This window comes from Alexandromys fortis, unplaced genomic scaffold (assembly GCF_014885135.2).
Source record: "Alexandromys fortis isolate MF-2015 unplaced genomic scaffold, M_Fortis_MF-2015_v1.1 scaffold_180, whole genome shotgun sequence".
Classification (NCBI taxonomy): domain Eukaryota; kingdom Metazoa; phylum Chordata; class Mammalia; order Rodentia; family Cricetidae; genus Alexandromys; species Alexandromys fortis.
Genome location: NW_026068143.1, coordinates 3,428,062 through 3,452,087, shown reverse-complemented (window position 1 = coordinate 3,452,087; position 24,026 = coordinate 3,428,062). Strand labels below are relative to the sequence as shown.

Genomic DNA, 24,026 nt, shown 5'->3' with positions numbered 1-24,026 from the left:
TTTAAGCAGAAATCATGCATTAGAAAACCCCAAAGTAAAAAATTAACATAGCAAATGTCAGAAAATTAAGCAAATTAAATGATACTGTCAATAGCAGGCAGCACTGTCAAAGAACTATTAAATGCAGTTAAATAGGATCAGGAATGGGTAATAGAGCTTTGAAAGTAGATAGGAAGGCAACAGAGACATTTAATGTCAAGGCATAAAAGATATGTCGAGCACAATAGGTATTATATTAAGCCATCAGACTTTTGACTATGATTTTACCACTTACATAGCTGACACGGATGAGTACAAATACAAGTAAAAATCTGTGAGGTGTTCCAACTATTAATTTGCCCTAGTGTTAAATGTCAATTATAACTAGTGCTAGTATGAGGAAGATTTGTGTCTTAATTAATTCATTTATATAATTCAAAACAAGCTTATTTCCAAAAGTGCAAACCACAAAACTGGTCATGATATATTATCTTTCAAAGCAGCTTGTTATGTTGAATTCTAAAGTATTATTTCTCTTTTCATAAATGTTTATGTACCAGTTATCAAGTGATATGTTTTATTTGTAAATTCTGTTGTAATTAAGGTACAAAGAGTCATAAATGAGGGGAGAGGTATGAGTTAACTTCATGTTACTCGAGAAAAGTAACATTTATATGAGAAAAAATATTTCTTCCTTTGTTCTTTTCATGCAGTCTTGACATTATTAAAGGGGCTAGAAGAGAACACTTTTGAGTTCATATTGAATTTCTCACTTTCATAATGAAGATGTGGTCCTCTGTAATCTAAAATTAATTTAAAACTAGTGAAGAAGAAGTAATATTAAGTAATATTCTACTATGTCTGTTTTGTTCTCTTATTCAAATTTAACAAATGATAGTAGCTTTTAGAACAAAATTCACAAAAGATTTAAAATTAAATGTCCAAGTTAAATTAGTCAAGTTTGCCTTCCATTATTTAAACAGGACATATTTTTTATATTAACTACTTTGAAAATTACTTTCTTCTCAATAAGACTTACACCTCTGTCGATTGAACTTCAGAAGAAGTGCCCATTTCATAAACTGCACGTTATTCATTAAGACAAAGAAAATGACAGGCTGGAAGGAAAAAAAAAAAAAAGGAGGAAGCATCACGGAAGACAGAAGCCTCAGCACTGCTTCGGGATTCTCTGTCCCAAATGTAAGTCTAAGAAGAACAGTTTTTCATTTGTTCAAACTCTTCTTTGACTAAAGGTATTATTTTTTAAGTGACAATGGTTTGCTTTGCATCTATTTTTGATGGTTCACAGATCATTCGAGTTTTCTTTAGAGCACATTGGCATCTAAGAATGTATTGTGAGACCAAAACAGAAACAAGAACAATACTTTTCAAGTTAATAGGCGACCAAAGCAGGAAAAATGTACCTTGCAGTTTAAGAATTCTGTTTGCAGCTGACACAGTGAAGAATATGTTCCTGTTTGTCCTATATTTGTTTGAACCCTCTGCACTGGATATGCTTGATCACAGGTGGTTGGGAGGTACATGGGCAGGAAGTATGTTAAGATGTATGCTTGACTCCGATTGGACTTGATGGGAAATACAGTGGCCCTGTGCTTTTGCCTTTTTAAACTCCTGCAATACATGACTTGTGGGTATTTCCTCAACACCAAGGAGTAGACCTGGTCAAAGTCTGTAATCTTGACCAGTATTTAATTAAAGATTGCTTCAAATTTGGCTCAAAATTATGGAACCGGTTTTTCTCTTAAATCTCAATATTAACACTGTAAGTGCTAAAGTTAACCCATGAATGAGCTCTACTTGCCCAAGGACATATAACTCACTGAAATGTGGGGACTGTTCATGTAAGATAACAATTCATGTATTTTTAACTTCAGTAAACAAGGTTGGTTGCCAAACTGCATAGGATGTGCTTGATCACATGTAGGTATAAGGTACATAGGAAAAACAGATGTCATGATGTATGCTTGCAACCAATTGGATGAAGACTGGGAGTACCATAGCCTGTGGGTCCTGCCTTTATGAGCACCCGACTAACAAAACTCAGTACTATCCTCTGGAAATCTGGGATATGAACCTGGCCAATGGTCATCTTACTAGCCAGTATTAAGTAAAGCTTTCTTTAATTGGACAATCATGGATTTGGTCTTTCTCTTCACAATTTTCAGGTTTAATGGTACACACCATATCTAATGGTGACAATACTATGATAGTACTCATAGAGCTCCTGATTGTGTTGTTTTCTAGCACGAAAGGCTGATTTGCATTCTTAGTGTGACACTCTTATTTCAATCAGCTGCTGCTAAGATGACTTAAGCTGACAAAAAAAGCGGAATGGTCTTCTACACCTCACTGAGGCTTTTGTATCACTTAGAAAGACAACGTCTCAGAGACCTCGCTTAGAAGTAAAAGCCCTTGGATCTACCTTTAAGCTCAAACTTACAAGGCAAAGAGAAACAAGACGGCATGACAGAATGTAAAACTACAGCAGCTGCAACACTTCTGAAGCAGGACACTCAGAAAAGGGCACAGACTATTAATGTTTCTAGAAACATCATGTTTAATCCCTCTGTGAAAGATTTAGCAGCTTAGTGGAAAGATGCAGCTAAAGGAAAAGAGGAGCTCTCTGAGAAAATTTGCTTAAACTAATATTAGAAAGAAAATAATTCAGAAATGGTTGCCTCTAATAATCTCCTACCCCAAGGCTAGAAGAAAAGGTCACAGCTAATTGGTACAAAAGCAGCTCTCGATACTTAGGAAGTGGTACCCCGTGATGAATTTTACCCAAATACTACCCTTTACCTGCAATTATGCCAGGACACATATCACAAATTATAAGTCCCAGAGAAGACGGCTGAGAACGCCACACTAAAAAATGAACTTCTTTTCTGTTTAAAATCTTTTTAAAAGTCACAATTAACTGTTATAATCTGATCAAGTAGGGAGACAAGAGCTGTTAATTGTAGAGAACAGAAGTGAAGTAATAAACTGAAGTCTTATATTATAAAATATTTCTTACATAATTTCATTTATATTAATATAATCACAATTAAAGACAGTACTTTTGCAGCACCATACTGGCTTAAGTAAACAGATAATACAAACTGTAGAGTCTCACTATAACTAAAATTAGCCTTTACAACAAGGAGGAGGAGAAGAAATAAAAGTGCTATGTTTTTCAAATAATCAGAAAAATCTGAGCATATTAATTATCTTATAAGGGGTGTAATTTTTTTTTACAATTTTGATATATATATATATATTAACAGAACTTAATTATGACCTGTCCCAGTAGGAATTACTATTTTATTTGGATGACTTGTGAGATACTAAAGTAAAATAATAAATCTACCCACTTGCTCATTGAAATCTAGAACTTCTTCCTTTTCACTGAATACATGAATATTTGCCAACCTATAAATGAATGTGCACTTTGAACAGACACTTAACTTTTGAGAGTGGGGTGTGTGTGATTTTTAAGATAATAAAATATGCAGCTATTCTATAATTTTCTATATTTATCATAGATATAATAGTACAAAGGTATGAGTATTTACAAGATTCCTTACTTTAACAAGCATTTGCATTGGCAATATGGTTAAACTATGAAAATGGCCAGGGGCCAAGAATTCTGTCCAGGAATATTTCTCTATTTCTTTCAAACATCATTGACTACTTCCTGCCATCCAAATCAGGATAATTTTGCAGGGAGTAAGAGATTTATATTTATATATTGTCATTCTCACCTCTCTTCTAAAGGACACAATGGGAAAACTTAAGAGAAATAAAATTGGCTCCAAAGAGCAAAGAATGCTGACGTAACTAGATTCCACTGATTTTTCTTTTTCTTTTTTAAGTTCATGGTCATTTTGTAGAATATCAGATTGAGAAAATGGAGACGAGGAATGGCTTTGTGAAAGAGAAAGCATGAAAACTGTTCTACTGCAGCATCTGCAAAGAGGACAAGAGTGCAAGGGCCCAAGAGTGCAAAGCACAGGAAGCATAAAGTATTGAATATGTAAGCATAAGAATAATGCATAGTACACAGGTCTGTGCAGAGAGCAATCAACTTGACCATAACACTGTTCTGTACCTTGCATCTTTCTCTACTAGGAAGTTTCCATTCTAAATAAGACATGCAAATTGATCAATATTATTTATGACAACTGGAAAAATATTCAAATTGCCAGATGGGAACATTAGTCTTTTCATGTGTCCTCCTTGGACCATATCCCACTTGAATTCAATAATTTATTATTTCTAATAGCTTCCTAAAATCTCACTATGTTGGAATTGCATTTTTAAATTTATTTTTTGATTTGGCCCATTATTTAATAATCTGATACATTCCATCACTAAGTATGGGCATCTCCTGGGTCTTCCATGTTAGGGCTCTTAGGACGATTAATTAAATTATGGCTCTTAGTGTTTGCTATTAGTGAATAACAGCAAATTTAAGGGGTTGGAGAGATGGCTCAGCAGTTAAGAGCACTAGCTGCTCTTCCAAAGGTCCCAGGTTCAATTTCCAGCACCCACATGGTAGCTCAAACAGTCTGTAACTTCAGTTCCAGGGAATCCTCCACTCTCACACAGGCATATAGTCAAAACACCAATGCACATTAAAAAAGGTGAAAAAAAATGTAATTGAAATTTGCACACAAAAAATGAGAATCTATACATACACAGTAGTTTTTAAGTCTTTTTCTTCTTAGAAAAGCTAAATAGTGTTCATGTTTGACCCTAACCATCTGTTGATATGCTGACCAAGCTACACATAAAATATTATCTATGAAGTACCATCATTTTTATGACCATATCACTTCAGATATTAAAGATATATACAATTTACATGTTGTCTGAAACATATGTAAAATCAATACTGGATTATTCATATAGAATCATACTGCTTAATATAGGCTAGTTCCACATATTTGACGATAATTTATCAATCACTTGATTAGGAACCAAAGTAAATGTTTACTTTTGTTTAATAGTTATAAAGTCTACTAAAGAGCAAGTATTCATTATAATTTTTCAATACAGAAGAAATTAATGCATGGTAATATTAGCTTTTCTAACAACTGTGAAAACCTTCTGCTTTGTTTTGTTTCAGTTTTTCATTTCTTTGTGGCCAGGATATACCTTGCCTCCCTGACAGCACTGCAGAGTTGTAAATAATGTATGAAAAAAGTTCCTCGTTCTCTGCCCAGAGAGTACTATACTGCTTACCTACAGTGTACCACGTCTACACTAGACAAACATCAGAATAGGCCACTAAATCTGAAATCTCAACTTAATATCTTCCCAAGTGGAAAGGGAAAATACCATCTTATATTCCAGAAGGCCTTTAAACAAACAGTTTAAATCCTTAGAATGCGCCTAGACACCAGATTAAACCCCCTGAAACTTCAGAAAGGGCTGTTCTCCTGAGTAATTTAGTGAGAATGCAGAAAACAGAATTAATTTCTTAATGTCACCTCTAAAGGCTCACTACTTCTGCAGTTTACTTATTGGTCTTAGAGAGCAGACTGACAAAATATGATGAGAAGACAGTAAAGCTGAAACAAAAGAGTGTAACTGTCATTCTAGTTTTAATTTGTTTCTTTCGATGGTGTTTAGTAATTTTGTGGAACAAACTGTGATTTGAGGATAACAATCAGGTGGAAGTCAAATTTAGCACAATGGATATGAGTAATGACATAGAGTTAGATTTAGCTTTAAAAAATAGAGCATCACTGCTTTTCTTCACTTGTTGAGATTAAACATTACTGAATAGAAAGGTCATATGAAGCTACCCCACAGAGGGGACATTCAAGTTTCCCCTTAAAATAAACCCTGCTTTCATCGAATTCCATTCATAATGCTTTAGATTCTTATTTCTATTTCCTTTATGCCTAAATTTCAAACTCCAGAAACAGTTTTAGGTATATCAAAGAGACATTCTGGTGGGTTCAGCATTTTTTATTATTGTTAAGGATTCAACAAGCAGTTCTCAACAGCATATACCACAATGAGTTCACCACTACAGGCTAAAAACAAATTTCCATCTTTAAAAGCAAAATATGACTATCCTCCTTGTAGCAATTTTTAACATATAGCATCATCGCTATTTTAAAGAAAGTTGACACGGGTAATAACCTTAAAAGCTTTCGTCATCTGTACATGGAGACACAGGACAGTATTCCTAGCATTACAAAAGTTTAAACATCAAGTTAAGGAGTTGTGACACAGGGAGACCCTGTGCCAAACAAAACAAAACAGAACAAACAAAACCAAACCAGATGAAAATGAGCCCATAATAAGGGCCACTGATTTTAGAATATTTTTTTAAGCATTTGGTTTTCTAGAAGTTTTAGGTGCTCAGTCTGATGAACATTTTGTCAGTGTCAGCATTTACAACTGCTTATACTAGACTGATTTCACATATATCGAACTATTTATTCCCAAATGAAAGGTATGTAAATATGCATGTGGTCTTGTGAATTTAGCTTCTCAATGTTAGCCTGACTATGAATTGTTGATATGTATGTAAAGCTACCAAGAAGAATTTATTGCTGTATAATAATTGTTTGTCCTATTTTCTCCCATACTTGAGTATCTAAAGAATAACTGCTATATCCATATTCTCATAAAAATCATGTTGCATGGAGCTTATCTCCTACTGTCTTACAGGGATCAAAAATGAAGAAATGTCCAGCATAGAAGATCGTATTACATTAGAATAGACAAGCCAAAAGTGATTGAAATTTCTGTAGAGACCATCATTAGTGCTTGCTTAGAACAGTTCTGCATATAAATCAGGCAGAAATGGTCTGTGCTCAACTTGTTCAATAGTGGTCAAAGAATGATCAAAATAGACCGCACAGTAATGCTCTATTTCTAGCATCAGAAATGCAAACCTAAATCTATTAATCAATAAATGTGTGTACCAAAGGTAACATATAGTTTTCATTGAGAAATAAAATAAAATGAAACTAAGAAAAGCAAATATTATAAAATGAATATAAGTATATATTTCATCTTAGGATTTATATGGAGTGCCAAAAAATGAATCTTAAGTACTTGGACTTAATAGCATTTTGGAACTTACTGCAGTTTGCAATCTATTCTATCTCAAAACCCCACCCCATTCTTGCCATGCCCCTTTAACACATGCTTTAAATAATTTTGAAGGTTTAAGGTTACCAATAAATTTTTTTTATAAAAGGTTAAATCCTTTTACTAAAAAATTATTGGGGTATTACTATTGTTTTGGGTGCTTTCAAACTCAATGCTATAATCGAAAACTGAAATGTCTCCACAGGCTCAGTCTCCATCTTGTGGTATGTACTCTAAGAGCTTAACACTACTGGCTGGTTCCTAGTAACTGATTACTAAATACTACTTGGATGAATGCTATACTTTTGTTTCCTAGGTGGTTGTTGTCTTATTCTGGGTTTCTATTACTGCAATGAAACACCATGACCTAAAAGCAAATTGGAGAGGAAAGAATTTATTCAGTTTATACTTCCACATTGCTATTCATCATTGAAGGATGGACAGGAATTCAAACAGGGCAAGAACCTGGAGGCAGGAGCTGATGCTGAGGCCATGGAGGAGTGATGCTTACTGGCTTGCTCACATGGCTTGCACAGCCTGCTTTCTTATAGAACTCAGAACTACCAGCCCAGAGATGTATGTATATGAAGCAGAGAGGATGGGGCAAATGTGAGCTTTATTTAGGTTTGTCTTTGGAACTTGCCTATTGGGGTCACATCTGATGAGAAGGGCTGTGAATCAAACATAATGTTGTTCCTCCTAAATTCTCTATGGTATAAACAGTACTACTAGGCACAATAGTGAAGTACAATTACATAAGAGAGAGATATCCTGCCCTCACTTCATCCATGATGACCATGAAGCTTTGACACCATGAGGGCCATGTATAAGTATCCCCGCTGCTATAGCAAGCAGCAGGCATGGGATACGCATGTTACAAGGGAAAGAGTACTGCATGCAACTTTTTGTTTATGAAGTGGCTCCTGAAAACTTCAGGAAATACTTCTGAGACCCCTTTCCACAGCTGAAGTGTTGAGTGCATAGAAGGAGGCAGAACCAGCAAAACATGTATGTATATGAAGCAGAGAGGATGGGGCAAATGTGAGCTTTATTTAGAAGTAGTTTTTCTCTAACAGAGTTGGTTTCTTCGTATGCTATATATAACACTGTCACTTACTCCCCCTATATATTCCCAAATGGTAAATTATAGCTTCTCATTTATACCGTTATCTTGCTGATATATAAAAACTAAGAGTATCTCCTGAATTAGTTATTGTTTCAAATGCAGTTTTCTTGGTTGCTCTATGCTCTTCTAAAGCCAAAATACATTTACGCTGTTCCTTGGTTTTATTTCCTCACAATTTTCTCTTATGAGTATTATAAATGTCAAAATTATATATTTAAATCTAGTCATAACAAAAGGAGCTATAGTAGATATCTACCTATTGCAGAAATGCCTACTTACGTTTATTTACAATAAACAAGGAAAGAAGCTGTTGGTTTGGCTGAAGCAGAGAGGCCAGGTCTAGATTTCTCTTGCTATTTAATAGTAAAAACCCATGTGGAGTTGTTATTTTTATTTTAAGTATGTTTTTCATTTATGTGATGTCTTGCTCTACATTCTTCTTTTTCCTCAAAAGCTTATGCTTGACCTTATTAGGAAAAAATCAGGAATACTGATGGGTAATTATCTCCAAAGTGAATTGCAAACACACTAAAATTAAGTGTTATAATAAATGAAGTAAGAAAGAGGGTCAAGAAAAGATTAAGCAAATTTTTAATTGATAAGTCTATACTTAATTAAGTATAAGTTAAGAAAAAAAAAAACAAGATGGTTCTTCTATGCACTAAACCTGGTTGCCTGTAGAAATGACTACCAGAGAGCTAAATTGACTACTTTTTTAACTTCATTTGCTTTTATGGGCAATCTAGCTATAAAACAAAGGACATCACAATTTAGATTACTTGAAATTAATATAATTACAGTGTTAGTGAGGATATTCCTGGTGTTTCATAGTTGACAACACTGTAGTCCCTTGAGTATGAAACATCCAGAAAACCCAATGAATGAATGAATAATGTCTCATATAGGCTCTCTGGGATCAGTATGAGGTATGAGACTTTTAGCAAATGAGTAGGCTTAGAAAATACTAGAAGATAATGACACCTTTTTGATGGTCTAGAATAACATGCTTTAATTTAGAAACTTTATTAAGTTTCTTAGCAGAGAAATATATTGATTAACTAAATTATTTCAGTTTGCTAGTGTTACTCTTAATGGATGGAAGAAACCTCTGAGAGCAGGAAGACATAGAGAAATGGAAGAACACGGTGGAATGACTGCTTTCTACATGTCAGTAGGCATTTCTTTTAGCCTTTGGTCATATAATATGATGTAAAAATTTTATTATGAACATATAAACAGATTTTTGAAAAAGTCTTTTGTCAAGTTTGACAAAACAATTAGAGGACATCTTTAATGACTTTATATACATAAAGCAGTATCACCTTCCAATCAAAACACTTTTCTCCTCTCAATCAAACCTTCACTTTAAGCTATCTTTATAAGCCTTCCTTGAAGCGTAAACATGGAACATTAACCATTACCCAAATAAAAACTTTTCTCAAATAGGAAAAAAATGAATATAACTTAATAGGCTTCAGCTATTTTTCTCACTATTGCCCAAAGCTTTTATGAACAACTCAAGCATTAACTACCACTCCTTCTCTCAATTTGTTGAGTTTCAGTGGCTACCAATTTCTATTCCATTTACATACAATAACTTTAAATTCAAGCACAGAATATTTTTGGGGGTGTATAGGCTAGTTTAGTCAATTATACCAATTTAATTAAGCAGCATTTCTATATTTAGTATTAATTTTTATTTTTTCATTATTTGTCCAAATAGCTTTATAGCTCACAAAGGGGAAACAAAGTTAATATGCCTACCTTTCTTTTTTTTTAGATCAAGAAAGATATGAAGGGAATATATGAGGAAGTGATCATCTTGGAGAATGTGGTCAGACAAACTAATCTGGATTATCCCGAGAAGAGTTACTATTTACCCCACCCACACTATCTGAACAGAGAAACATGAGTGTCTAGTTCCACTTGTCTTGTTTCATGTATGTATTTCCCCAATGAGACCACCTTTTATGGTATAACTTTATCTGTTGCTATTAAAATACAAAGGAAAAAAAAAACAAAAAATACAACCAACAAAAGACAATTATTCCATTACTTGCTGATTTTTGAGGATCATGGCGAGTCTTCCATTATTAATAACGATAATGGGCCATACATTATGGCGAAAACTAAAAATGAACTGTACAAACAAGCTAATTACATTTATGTTTTTAATCACCTTCTACCCAAGCCTCATGCTCATAAAACAACAATTAAAATATTTAATATTAAACACAGTGGGATTCCTTATTTCTGAGGCTTTCAAAACACATGATTACTTTACAGCACATTTATAGGGTTAAAACTTGCAAACTTATTACACTAGGGGCTTACACAGATTCCACATATCAACTGAGATCAGCTGAGAAAAAAACATCTTCCTGACAAACTTTACTCTTCCTTTTTTGAAAGAGGGACTTGGTGTAGAACATTCACATTTACCAGACTATGACAGCTAGAATGGTCTTACCTGGATTCCTTGGAATTCTCTTTCTGCGGTCTCTGAATGCTGCACCTGACTGTAGGGCTTCCAGAAGATTATCCATCACTCCGGTCTCATCACCCTCTGGAGGACGAGAGAAATCAGAATTAATCTTATGGCAATTAAAGTTAAACTACAGGAAAATAAAGGGGAAAAACTCCTGTCAGATTTACATAATCCCCTTAAATTAAAGACATATATCTGTTTTAACATAATGGGTCCTGTCAATTTCTGGCATCACAGACTACTTTGCTTATTACGCGCCATTAAGCAAAATTCATGCCAATCCTACTGTTCTTTCAACTTAAAGACCTTGTCTTTTGTATTATTGATGACACACTCAGTATGCAAATAAATAGTAGCTGATCAGCTACTGCAGCCTTCCTGTTAAGATTCTTCTAAGATATTCCTAAGCAAGAACCACTGACCTGGCTTAATGCAATCAATGTTCAGGGCGTGATTTGATGAAGCAGAGGTATACAAGGTTAAATACTGATTGTATTAATACCTTCAGCATTCAACCATCATCTGCGATTATCTCAAAAGGCACTATTTGCAAAACACATTTGCATTCAATTCTTACCCAATCCATATCCTTTACTCATTTTGAAATGCTGACATTCTATAAAGAAAAGGTGACCACATCATCTGAAAGGCCACATTTTATATTGAGAAACATCAGCCAAAAAGTCTCATTTGCTTTTTAGAATGCTGGTGTGTGCCTCAAGGCTTTTCTTCTGGGAAAGAGCTATTAGAAATGAGGATGGAGAGTACTCAAAGGATGCTCATGGAATTCCATAACAGAAATGTTTATGGCATTACACTTTACTCTTACCTTTGACAACTCTGGCCATCTAGCACAGGCTGATATCCATAACAGTATTTATAATAGATATCCATAACGATATTTATAATAAAGTGTCAGTTGACAGGAATGTTACAGGGACCTAAACTTTCTATGTAAAATTGCCTAACTCTTGGAAAGAACCCTCACTAGGTGGACCCTTTGAGCTAGCTGTATGGGTCTGGAATATGGGACATTTGTAGGTAGGAAGGATAAGACAAGAATGGATAGTGAGTGAGAAAATATCTCCCATTCCAGTCTAAGGTTAAACCAAAATCCTACTGTGCCTTTTATTATTATATTACAGGAAATTATATTACAGGAAAATTTCTCTAATAGGATAAGAACAAGCTAGAAGCACTATGCTCTTCATTTGAGTGGAAATTTCTTCAATGTTATAATTATTTATCCTTTTAAAATAAGCTACCTAGGACAGGATATTGAGTAAAAATGGAAAGGAGACACAGAGGTTCTCAAAAGCAGTATCTGATGAAAATGTAGTGGAAGGAGTATTCCCTGTGATTAAAGAAAGAGGGCTGTGTTTTTAAACATTAAGATCGATGACATATTTGGATCATCACTCAATATTGCCAAAAGAAAGAAAAGAGGAACAAAGTAGTTAAATAGCTCAGTATGGATGGAATGTGACCAGGATAATAAATTAAGTATTAGATGCTTTAAATTCCTTATGCCTTTTCAGATGGGAATAAGAAAACTAAGACATCGCACAGATGGTATATAAAGGAACCTAAATATGAACCCAAATCATTCATATTAAAGATAATATATTTAAAATAATGATATACTTAATATACTTTTTATCAGGCCAAGACTTAGAAATCTAGTGAATATTTCCTTTTGTACACTTTAATTTTATTAGCAGGAATTCAAGTGCATGTGATCTGTGGCCACTATATTGGGCAGTATGAATAAAGGCAATAGGAAGCCATGTTACATGATCAAGCTTGTGTTTTATAGAGGCTTGCCAAATCGCGTCATTGCACAAAAGGAGGCAGAAAAATGTCTAAGAACATACCCCATTTATCTAAGTAACACAAAAAACAGGAGAATAAGGAATGGAGAGGCCATGTATTTGGAAATTATCAATAGAATCACTAAGACTTGGCTGGGGAAAGAGAAACTTAAGCAGGAAAGGAGTCTGGATAATCAGGAATAAATAGGTTTAGGATAATCTGAGGACCTATGTAAAGAGCTCCAAGAATGTTCCCCACTGTGTGTATGTGGAAGGGTGAGTGTGTGGATGCCACAGCATACATATGCAAGCCAGAACAGGACCTTAAGTGTCAGGCTTCACTTTACAACTTATTGCAGACAAATTCTCTTTGTTGTTGTGCGTGTTTCCCTTGACCCTATTTGACAAGAGGCTTGCTGTCACTAGAGCTTTGGGGGATTTGCCTATCATCTTTGCTTCCCATAGCAGCATAGAAGTGCTAGGATTAGAGACGCTTAATTTACTGTGGATTGCTCTGATATGAGCTCTGGGTATTCAAACTCAGGTCTGCTTGCTTTCACTTTCACAGAAAGCACTTTTATACACCCAGTGTCCTCAGCCTCTGGACTGCAGCATTTAACCAGAAGTCAGGAAAAGGAGAAGTATAAATATGGAGAAGAAATCTTCACAGCTAAAGAACAAACAAGAGAGTAATGATGCAAGTGAGCTTCGTGTGCTTGTGGGAAAATGGTAATTATCAAGACTGTATAAACTTGAGGAGGTGTAAACAAGTGAACAGAGCAGAATACAAAATGGTATCTATCTATGGCTTACATAAATTAGATGAAAACATACAATTTTATTTATGGGTATTGTTACATTAAATTTTTTAATGGTATATTTTGATTAGACTAAAAATGTGGAATATAAACACAAAGATGGCAAAAATAAATCCTTTTGTTTAATTTAGCTATATGCTACCTGACAACATTTATTGAAATACTACGTTATGGCATGTTTCTCATCTATTTCTCATTATCATTTCCTTCCTTTCTTATGGGACATTTTAATACATATTTTCTCCAGTGTTCACCCCTCTTAAAATGCAAAGTCATGGAATGACTGCTTATCTATTCATGTTATGTGATGTTTATCTATGCCACAAACCACTGTACTATCAAAGATTTTTCTCTAACTACCAGGAACTCACCTCCTGTGGTGATACTGTTTCTGTTGAGAATATATATATATATATATATATATATATATATATGTATATCACATTGTGTTTCTAAACCAGCAACAGAAACAGCAAGAACAGTGCTTTACATACATCTTTTGCTTATCAAAGGGAAGAAATGTAGTCCATTACAGTTTCATTTGCTCCGTGCTAACTTTAAATGTAATTTTCATAAAATGTCTAACCTTAACAGAACAGATCTAAGTTTTGCAAATATAATCATAGGACCAATTTACATTGCTTCCTCAAACAAAATAGAAACCAATATGGTCACTTGAAAGATATTACCTTTTATTTTGAATAAATTTCAGTGAAATTTGGTCTGTGATTTAATTGCGTAAAGTTGACAGTTCACTTAGAATTTTCAAGTTAATATAACCATGGATTCTTATTTACATGTAATTAGTAGTGAGTAACTTTTTACTATATATGGAGTCAAGTCAAGGGAAAAATGTGTTCCTTTTTATTGTAAATGAAAAATATTAAGCACACAAAAAGTGCTTTTTTACAACATGCAGTACCTATTTTCCTGAATAAAGAAATACCAAGAGAATCTTGTAATGCTTTTTAGTCATTAAAATGATTATGTGTGGGCACGGTTGAGAAGTAACAATTCAGAGTTCACTTTATAGTCTTTCATCACACGATTAGTTACAGAGTACACCAAGGAGCTAGGTGGGCTGCATAAAGTTTCAGGACTCTGTGAACAGCTTATCATCCGATAAACTGAAAGGTGTGGGTGACGACGCCTTCTGCTTCATGGTTCCCACAGAACTTGTCATTCAGTAGACAGTAAAGCTCAGTTTTCAGCACTAAAGCTGACCTATGTGGTATTGATTTATTTCCTCCAAAGTGTTTGGAGATGCCACAGATTAAAGTAAACACTAGGTAAATTAATATTCTCTGCTATGCTTTTAAGCAAAACTATTCCCCGATGGCTAGCATATACTTATGTGAAAGAATTCTCTATGGGCTTTGCGCAATTTTGCATATTTTTAAAGTCTATTTTTATAGCAATATTTTATATGACACAGAGCTTCTATCTAAGGTAAATGGTAGGTTTGTCTGCTTTAAAAAAAAAAACAAATTATATGTTCCTCCAGGGCAAATGCTTTGCTTTCAGTCCATTATCATAGATTATGGATTTTCTAAGCTTAGGGCGCCTCTGGAGTGCTGCAAACCCATTGTCTGTGTAGCCTCCATCTGGCAGCACCTTTGTACCCCTCTATTGTAGTAGAAGAGCAAGGAAAAGGATTAAGAACACGAGAACACATAAATCATACTACTTACTCTATATACTGTGTTTAGTCTATGTACACTATGTGTATGTCTGACCTCTGAGCTATGTACCTTCCAACAATATCCATTAAATTGTGGCATGCTAATTCGTTAGCTACATCATTTTTGAAATGATTTTTATTCTTTTCTTTCATTCTTGTATCAAATACTGTTAATTAGAATATTATTTACGTATCTAGTAACTGAACAGAGTCTTGGACACTTCTATTATTGAAGATGGCACTCCAACTCACCAGGCTTGAGAATTACTAGCTAAAACATAATACAAGTTCAAGGTATTTTCTCTTAACTGCTTAGGAACAGGTGTATTTCACAGTCTGTTGGCTTTTATAATATTTGCATTCACTTTATCAGTTGAGCTTGCCTAATCCTAAGCCCAAATCTTTTCAAAATTTACCAATTCGGGAGTGGTTCAGATTAAGAATGTCATTTCCTAGAGTCTTAAAAACCTGAGCATAATGACTTCATTACAGATTCCTCAAATTTTCAATTTTATAATTAAATACCTCTGTCAAAACTGAAGAAAGTTGCTATCAACTAGTAAGTGACCCCAAAGAAACAAATGCTTCTTACTGAGGGTAGGACACTTCTTTGTGAGATAATAGCTGCAGATATTAATTTCAAAAATGAAACTATGCTTTCTATGAACAAGAAGACAAGGGAAAGGTGTTATGAATAAATCTGTCCTAAATAAAGCCTCCCAAAACATTAAATTTCTGTAGTAATTTAGGTATTATAGATATTTGCGAATGAAACAGAAATAGAGCCAAACAAACAACAATAGCAATCAGTTCAAAGACAGTCACATCTCGAGTGCAACTCAGTTCACATTTGTGTGTGCTCATTCTCCCTTTCTGTATATGATGCAAGTGTAAACACTTGCAAATACGGAAATGCACAGATTTTAGGTACACAGTTTGAACTGTATGACAGATTGATATAGCCATGTAACTACCACTGTAACAAGACATAATCCCTCTTCTTTTCTTATCTCCACACCCAGGCAAACCCCTGATACTTATTTTGACTGTAACCTAAAATTAGTTTTAACTGTCATTATTATATACTTTAAAAATGTGTTTTACGGCAGGAGGTGGTGGTACACTCTTTTAATGGCAGCACTAGGGAGGCAGAGGAAGTTTGGGGCCAGCCTGGTCTACAAAGCAAGTTCCAGGACAGCCAGTGCAACACAGATAAATCCTGTCTCAAAAAATCCAAAAAAGTTTGCTTTAGTATTTATTTTACATGTATGGACGTTTTGCTTGTAAACGTGTCTGTGTACCATGTATGTACCTGGTGCCCATGTAGGTGAGAATAGGGTGCTGGATCTCCTGAAACTGTAGTTTCAGGTGGTTTGTGAATCAGCATGTGTGTGCTGGTGGGCAAACTCAGGTCCTTTGGAAGAGCAGCCAGTGTTCTTAACTGCTGAGCCATCTTTCCAGTCTCTTATTATACTTTTTACAGTGTGCTTATTGAACAAGCACTCAAACACTGATTTACAACCCTAGCTCCAAACCATGCAGTTTTCAGTGAGTGAAAGAGTTGAGGTCATTTAGAATCAGCATAGTCCCTTGAAAGAAAGTAAATATGACCTGCATGATAAGGCATGAGGAGAGAATGTTGAAAGAGCCACATTTACAATGGGATAGGAATTCATCAGTGTGGCTATGGGACAAGGCCAGTTCAGGAACCCTCTCCTCTGCTGCTCAAGGACCTAGCTGGGGACATCTCCTTGGACACCTCGGAACCCCTCTAGAGCCAAGTCTCCTGCCAACCCTAAAATGGCTCCCTTAATTAAGATATTTTCTTCCCTGCTCCCATATCCACCCTTCCTCCATCTCAACCATGCCATTCCCTCAAGCTCTCCCCAATCCTTCCATTCTCCCTTCTCTCTCCCCATCTTCCATTCCATCCACCCCACCCCCATCCCTGTGCTCCCAACTTTTGCCTGGCAACTTTTCTACTTCCAATATCCAGGAGGATAAATATATGGTTTTCTTTGGGTTCACCTTCTTATTTAGCTTCTCTAGGATCACTAATTATAGGCTCAATGTCCTTTGTTTATGGCTAGAATCCACTTATGAGTGAGTACATACCATAGAACCTTCATCCAGTGATGGATGGAGATAGAGACAGAGACCCACATTGGAGCACTGGACTGAGCTCCCAGAGGAGGGGGAGAGAAATGGGAGGAGTGGAGGAGGTGGAAATTTTTAATAAATAAATATAAAGAAAAAAAAAACCCAATGGGATAGGAATGATTAGAGCACAGATCTAACCAGACTTAGTTTAGCAAAGACAGAAGATTCAAAGGGTGTCCTGCAACACTGAGAAAGTTAAATCCACGGTTAGATCTTCAAGAGCATAGGAATGTGATGGGGGTGACATTCAAGATAGATCAGCCTCACAGCAGCATGCAAAACAGACCAGTTGGGAGGGAAATCAATTGGAAAAAAAAAAAAAAAACAACAACAGAATTTAATCCGCAGTCGCAAATACAGTTCTGCAGGTAAGCCTGGGCCAAGATAGCTCATCCATTAAGACACTTTTGGTAAAGGCCTAAGTAGCAAAGTCAAATTGGTTTTGTGAACAAGGTCATCAGCAGTAGTGAATGGAAGCTGGCAGCATGAGAAGGCAATGGCAAGTGGAGGGCAAGACAAATCAGTGTGGGATTCAATCTTTCTCACATAATCTATCAAGGTCCAGATTAAGAACATGTGCAAGATATATGGATTTGCACATGACATGAAATTAGAAGACTGCTCACTTATCAAAAAGAAGGAAACAAAATCCCTTCTCAGGAATCTATAAAAAAAAATGAAGGCCCTGCGCTGACAAATCGCTCTTACAATTGAGCATGGAACAACAAGGAGGGAATAAAGACCAAGTGAGAGGTCCATGCAATATGGTACAAATAGCATACCATACTGCAAACACTAATATCTCTGCATAAGGGTAACAGTAGTGCCACGAGCAAGTCAGAAATAAGACAAATCAAGCCATTATGCAAAGCACTGACTCCACAGATGTAATAGAAGCCTGAACAACGTGTATTGTATTCCAGAGCACCCAGAAAGCCCCTATCTGATAGCAGGTTTTGTTAGTTTGTGGTTTAATTGGAAAGGAGTTCACAGTGATTTGGAAACACCAACAAATGGTCACTAAAATAATGGTCTATGAAGTTGTTCACAGGCAAAAAGTGTGGTTTTGGTTCTTATAGTCATAGAACAAATATTTTTGGGTTGTGGGGGATGGATGTTGTAAGTGGGTATTGCACTCCAAACTGATAGATGATGTACGGTTCATTGACTTTTCCCCAACTACCTACATGTTGTGTGCTATGTGTGTTATGTAAGAGTTTATCAGGGAAACTGAGCTGGAGAATTAAATGGCGCCTGATGTATTTGCATCTTAAAGAGACGCTAGTTAACACAAATGAATGGGTCTCTAATGGTAGACGTTCTAAGTAGGAACTTTCTGGCCAGAGGCACATTTCTGGCAGCTTGCCCTGAGGTAAGAGAGCTTAACAGTACATAATAGTTAAAAAATAATGTTTATGCTTACTCATTTTTTTCCTTCAGTTACCCATATGCTAGAGTATTGGGAGCTGAAAATTATGCATTCTATAAATAAACAAACACCCAATAAACCTGTATGTTAATATTTACCAGAAAAAAACATTGTTGATGCCGCTGGTAAAATATCTCACATTCAATATTTTACATAATTAATATTTCAAAGAGACCTTTGAAATACTCTGTGTGTTTTATCAGAATCAATCATTTACTAAGGGCATGAAACACTAGTGAAAGGAAAAGCAAGGTAAAGGGAATCTTTCAGATAAGATAAAGCAAAGATATTTTTGGAGGTAGGAATATTGATAACATTTAGCATTTATTGAGAGTCTAGTACTTTCTGGTTGATATAAATCCAGTTTAAATCAAATCCTCTTTAGTTTTCCAGGCAAAGAAACTGAAGCAAGCATAGCTACATTAACTTACTCTGGTTCACAGAACTGTAAACTGACAAACAAAACCAACAAAAGAACACAGGAATGCCTTGAGCAGGGCTGAACCACAGCTCTGATGATTATAGGTAATTTGTCACAAGTTGTTTTTTTTTTTTACAATCCACGTGCTAAGGATAGTTCTCATATCTTGAATGACTTCTAAAAGTAAAGAAGAATATCCTATGCTACATGCCATTGTCAAAAATTCAAACTTCATTCCCCAAGTCTTATGGAAACCCCAGTCGCTCCATTCCTTATGCATCATTTATGGCAGTTTTTGTGCTATGAGAACAGAATTTAGTTGTGACATGGACTTGGTGGCCTGTGAAACCTAAAATATTTACCAGTCAGCTCTTCATAGAGGAAGGTTGTCCATCTTTGCACGCTAGCATATGCTGCCAATGTAAACACTATATAGATTTTTAAATTTGCTTCTGAGTTGTTGAAGGACCTGGCCAGTGCCAGTCAAATAAGACAGGCTTCACAATAGGGTAAGGCAATCAAGAACATTAGTATTTACTATAAGGCTACTACCTGTGATTGATATGCTTCCCATTTCAGTGTAGCGCCAAGGATGAGACAGCTATGGAGTATATATATATATATATATATATATATATATATATATATACTTACAGGCAAAGCCATCTTTTTCCCCTCTGTATCCACTGATGTACATTACAATATTAAATTGTGGTCAAATATAACAGAAGTGTCTGCCTTCAGCTACTTTACTGAGGCAAGAGGCCACAGGCTGCCCTTTGGGCTTTGCTTTGTGTTCCTCTGCTAATTTCAAATAGGGCAAGAGATGGATTGTTTTGTAATCTGAAGATAGCCATCTACCTACAAGGTAGAATGCATATAAGTGATAACTTGAATTAAGAGCCTTTCATTAAGCGACATAGGTTCCTCAGCTTCTTCTTTCCTTAGGTGACATAGTTTGCTTTCGGATTCAAGGAGAAAAAGTCTTCTATGGAGACTTTACATTCAAGAATCTTTCCAAGTTTTCCTTTCTCTCTATGAGAGAACCCACTTTCTCATTGATGCTGGACAATTTAGTTTCTTTAAAAATGATCTATATAACTTTTTACCTATCAAATACAATACTGAATAATAAACCTCATCATTTTCATAGGAAAGCCAAACACAAGTCTAATAATGAAACAGAGGAGACAGAAGGGTTAATTTGGGCACCCAGAGCACAAAACTGTGGTCAAATATACATTTGCATGCTACTTGGTGACTAGCATAAGCTAAGTGTGGAGTGGAAACCATTTTGCAAAAACAGACATTGTGAGGGTGTACTGTTGTAATAAATGTCCTACATCCAGCAGGAAAGGTAGTCTACCACCAAGTATAAAAATGTTGTAAATGAGGGAACTACAATTCTTAATTGCTGATGATTGTCATGCAAGGAATAAGTGGACAATTCATCACCTGTCAATCTAACTTTCAAATTGTTGTGTTCTTCTCTTGCTTATCATATTCTATAATGAATCACCTTTCCCAACAACTTCCTGTGCAACTGCAGAAAGGCAATTAATAACTTCACTGTTTTTATTAGCACATATTTCTTGTCACTCCACATTTTTGCATAGCAACTTAACTGATATTTATCTTTTAAGTGCAGGAAGTTCATGTGTGTATGATATGTTCATTTTTTACATAATCTTCATTTTGTGTGTGTGTGTGTGGCAGGGGGAGGAGGGTTGTCACACACATGCTACAACACACTTGTAGAGGTCAGAGGACAACTTTTCAGAGTAGGTTCTCACATTCCACTGTGTTAAGGCAGTGTCTATTTTAGTTCTGTTGCGATACTACATATTCTAGCTAGCTGTGCCGCCACCCACACTCCACCTTGCCCTAGAGTGCTGGGATTACAGATGCATACCACTAAATCTGGCTCTTCAAATTGGTTCTGTGGATCAAAATTTGCTTACACAGCTTGTTTTACCCTCTGAGTCACTTCCCTGGCTCCTGTATTTTTCTGAACGCTTTACCTGAAGAGTGCACACTGATGCATTCTTACTACAACTACCCACTTTGCATATTAAACATTTTATAAAATTTATGCTTTGTTATATTTTACTTTTTTGATTTCTCAAGACAGGGTTTCTCTATATAGCCCCAGATGTCCTGGAACTTGCTCTGTAAACCAGGCTGGCCATAAACTCACAGAGATCTGTCTGCCTCTACCTCCAGAGTGATGGGATTAAAATCGTGCACCAACACCACTCAAGTTACTACCTGTACTTTTATTACAAATAAATGCCAATTTGGCCCCTCAGATAGCTTTCTTTGTTATTTAGCCACACTGACATACTCTAGATGTGCATCTAGTTGACTGGGTCAGTGAACCTTTGCCAGGTAATCTGAATTACCATCTTCTTTAAAAAGAGTATACATGTGTATTTGTTTTTGTTTGTAGGCTCGTTAATGTGAGTGGGTCAAAAAAGGTAGAGGCTAGAGGCATCAGAACCGCTGGCTGTGAAGAAATCTGACATGCGTACTGGGAACTGAACTAAGGTCCTCTTCAAGAACAGTCTACACACTTAACTGCTGAGCCATCAGTACCAGAAATTTTTATACAAGATAATACAGATTTTGCTCTTTCAAGAAGTAAAATCTGTTTGGGCAAAGAGCAAGCAAAACAAAACCCAGGCATAGTCACATGAGTTATTATGAACTCACACCTAACGAATAGGTATAAATACAAAATTTTTTTTTGGTTTGGTTTTAGCCACCACCACTGCTTCTATAACACCAAATCTCCCTTCCCAGAGATTTCTGTTTGTAGTTTCAATATCAATCTTATATGTACTCCAAAGAGTATCATTCATTCACTACTGCTTAGCTTTTTGGATATTGGTTACTGTAGGAGCCACCTCTCACTACCTCCTTCTTACTACCGAAGAATTGAGATCCTTCAGTGAGTTAAAAAAAAGAAAGAAAGAAAGAAAGAAGAGAGAGAAAAGAGGGATTGTCTACCATTTAAGTGATTAGTGTTTTTAACGTGTTTGGCAGGGGTTAGGGGGTATTAAGGATCTGTGCAGGATTAAGGAGGAACAGGAAACAGTTCCAAGCAGCTTCTTGGTCAGTCTTCACAGTGAATTGATTCACCATTCACTATGCAACCAAGGCTATCCCTCCAAGGACAATAGTCCTATGGATTCATTACTGTTATCACTTCAATGTTTTGCTCTTGCTATTTTGTTTGTATTAAAACAGGGGCTATAAACTGGGCAGTGATGGAGCATGCCTTTAATCCCAGCACTCGGGAGGCAGAGGCAGGCAAATCTCTGTGAACTTGTGGCCAGCCTGGTCTATTAGAGCTAGTTCCAGGACAGGATCCAAAGCTACAGGCAAACCCTATCTCAAAACAAAAACAAAAAAGAAAACAAAACAACAACAACAAAAACAGGGGCTATATAGGTATTCCAGGCCTCCTGGGGGCTAGAATTACAAGCAGGTACTATGATATCAAGCTAAACAAATATTATTTTTCTTTCTTTTTTTGCAGTGGTAGGCATCAAAAGTAGGGCTTTCATAATTCTAATTATCCTTGAGTTATATCTCCAGCCCTTTACTTCAATATGGTTGATGTCCGTTTTTATCTACCCATATACTCTACACATGTGCACCACTGCTAACATAAAATAAAAGAGAAAACTTTTATTTTCTGTCCTGTGACTTGCCAACTAACAATTCACTGTTGTGTCTTTTAGCTTAATAGCCACCTATGTCACACACACACACACACACACACAAAGACAAACTGAATTAAAGAGGGGTGAAGAGAATTTTGGGAAAACAGTTCATTTTAAGCTATCATTTACACTCATACTACCTTATGGATGGCTGTCTTCATATTACAAAACAATCAGTTTCTTATCCCATTTGAAAGAATCAGAGAAACATAAAGCATAAAGGGCTGCCCATGCTTCTTGCCTCAGTATAGGAGCTAAAGATAGATACCTCTAGTAAATACATGGCAGTACAATTTAATATTGTAATTTACATCAATAAAACAAGATGAAAAAAGTATAATTTGCCTCCTCACTCATTCTTTTCCTTCCTTCCTTCCTTCCTTCCTTCCTTCCTTCCTTCCTTCCTTCCTTCCTTCCTTCCTTTCTCCTTCCTTCCATTCTTGAGAGCCCTGAAAGACTGCTTCAGGAGAGAAATACTAAGATTCTATTTGCAAATTCATTGGATCTCCTGAGGAATTTGAAACAAGATGCTGAAAGGTAATTATATAGAAAGCGGACAAAAATTACTCTGGGTAGTATGGCTTTTGTTTTCTCAGACTCTGGGACTTATGTCATTGTCAGGTTTTCGTGGTCCTTTGATGATGGAGATACCTACATTCACATTCACTCTTTTCCATTGAAGGCCCAAATTACCAGTTATTCCCCAACTTTCCTATTTATAAAATTTCACACTATCTAAGATCTAGCATGTCTAAAGTTTATTTAATCATAAAGAAATATTTACCACATTCCCTAATTATTTCCTATCCCAATTGTTTCATTTCTCATTAGTCCCCAGACTTGGAATTTGTGGATGTTCTTTTACATTTTTTGTCCTTCTTCAAAGTCAGCAAAATATTTATACCAATGTTTTCCATGCAAAAAATCTCAAATCAGCATAGCTTTTCCAATTGAGTCAGTCATTTCTTAACCAGGATCATTACTACTTGAAAACAACAGCAACAACAGAAACAAAAATAAACTTGTTGAATTCCATTCTTATCTTTTCCAGGATTGAAGTCTAAGCCTTTTCTAAGATTCAGTCCTAATCAGATGTGGTCTAAAATGCAATAAAAAGTAAAATTACTTTTGATGTTTCCTTGGCTTCTGCTATGCTATTTTTGTTTATTATTTAGTATTTATCTTGAGTAATCATATTTTTATATGTTCCCTTATGCATTTCATTTAAGAAATGAAAGACTAAACCAGATACTTTATCTGTGTGTGTGT

General features: G+C 35.6%; 1 protein-coding gene across 6 annotated transcripts in view; it reads right to left on the bottom strand.

The window, feature by feature from the left end:
* The window catches only part of Diaph2 (diaphanous related formin 2), a 773,854-nt gene that overhangs the window by 136,812 nt on the left and 613,016 nt on the right, over nt 1-24,026 (bottom strand). For all 6 annotated transcript variants that reach the window (XM_050126860.1, XM_050126858.1, XM_050126856.1 and 3 more), the window contains one exon: nt 10,692-10,787. In XM_050126860.1, the coding sequence (XP_049982817.1) occupies nt 10,692-10,787 (96 nt within the window). The remainder of the gene's footprint in view (nt 1-10,691; nt 10,788-24,026) is intronic.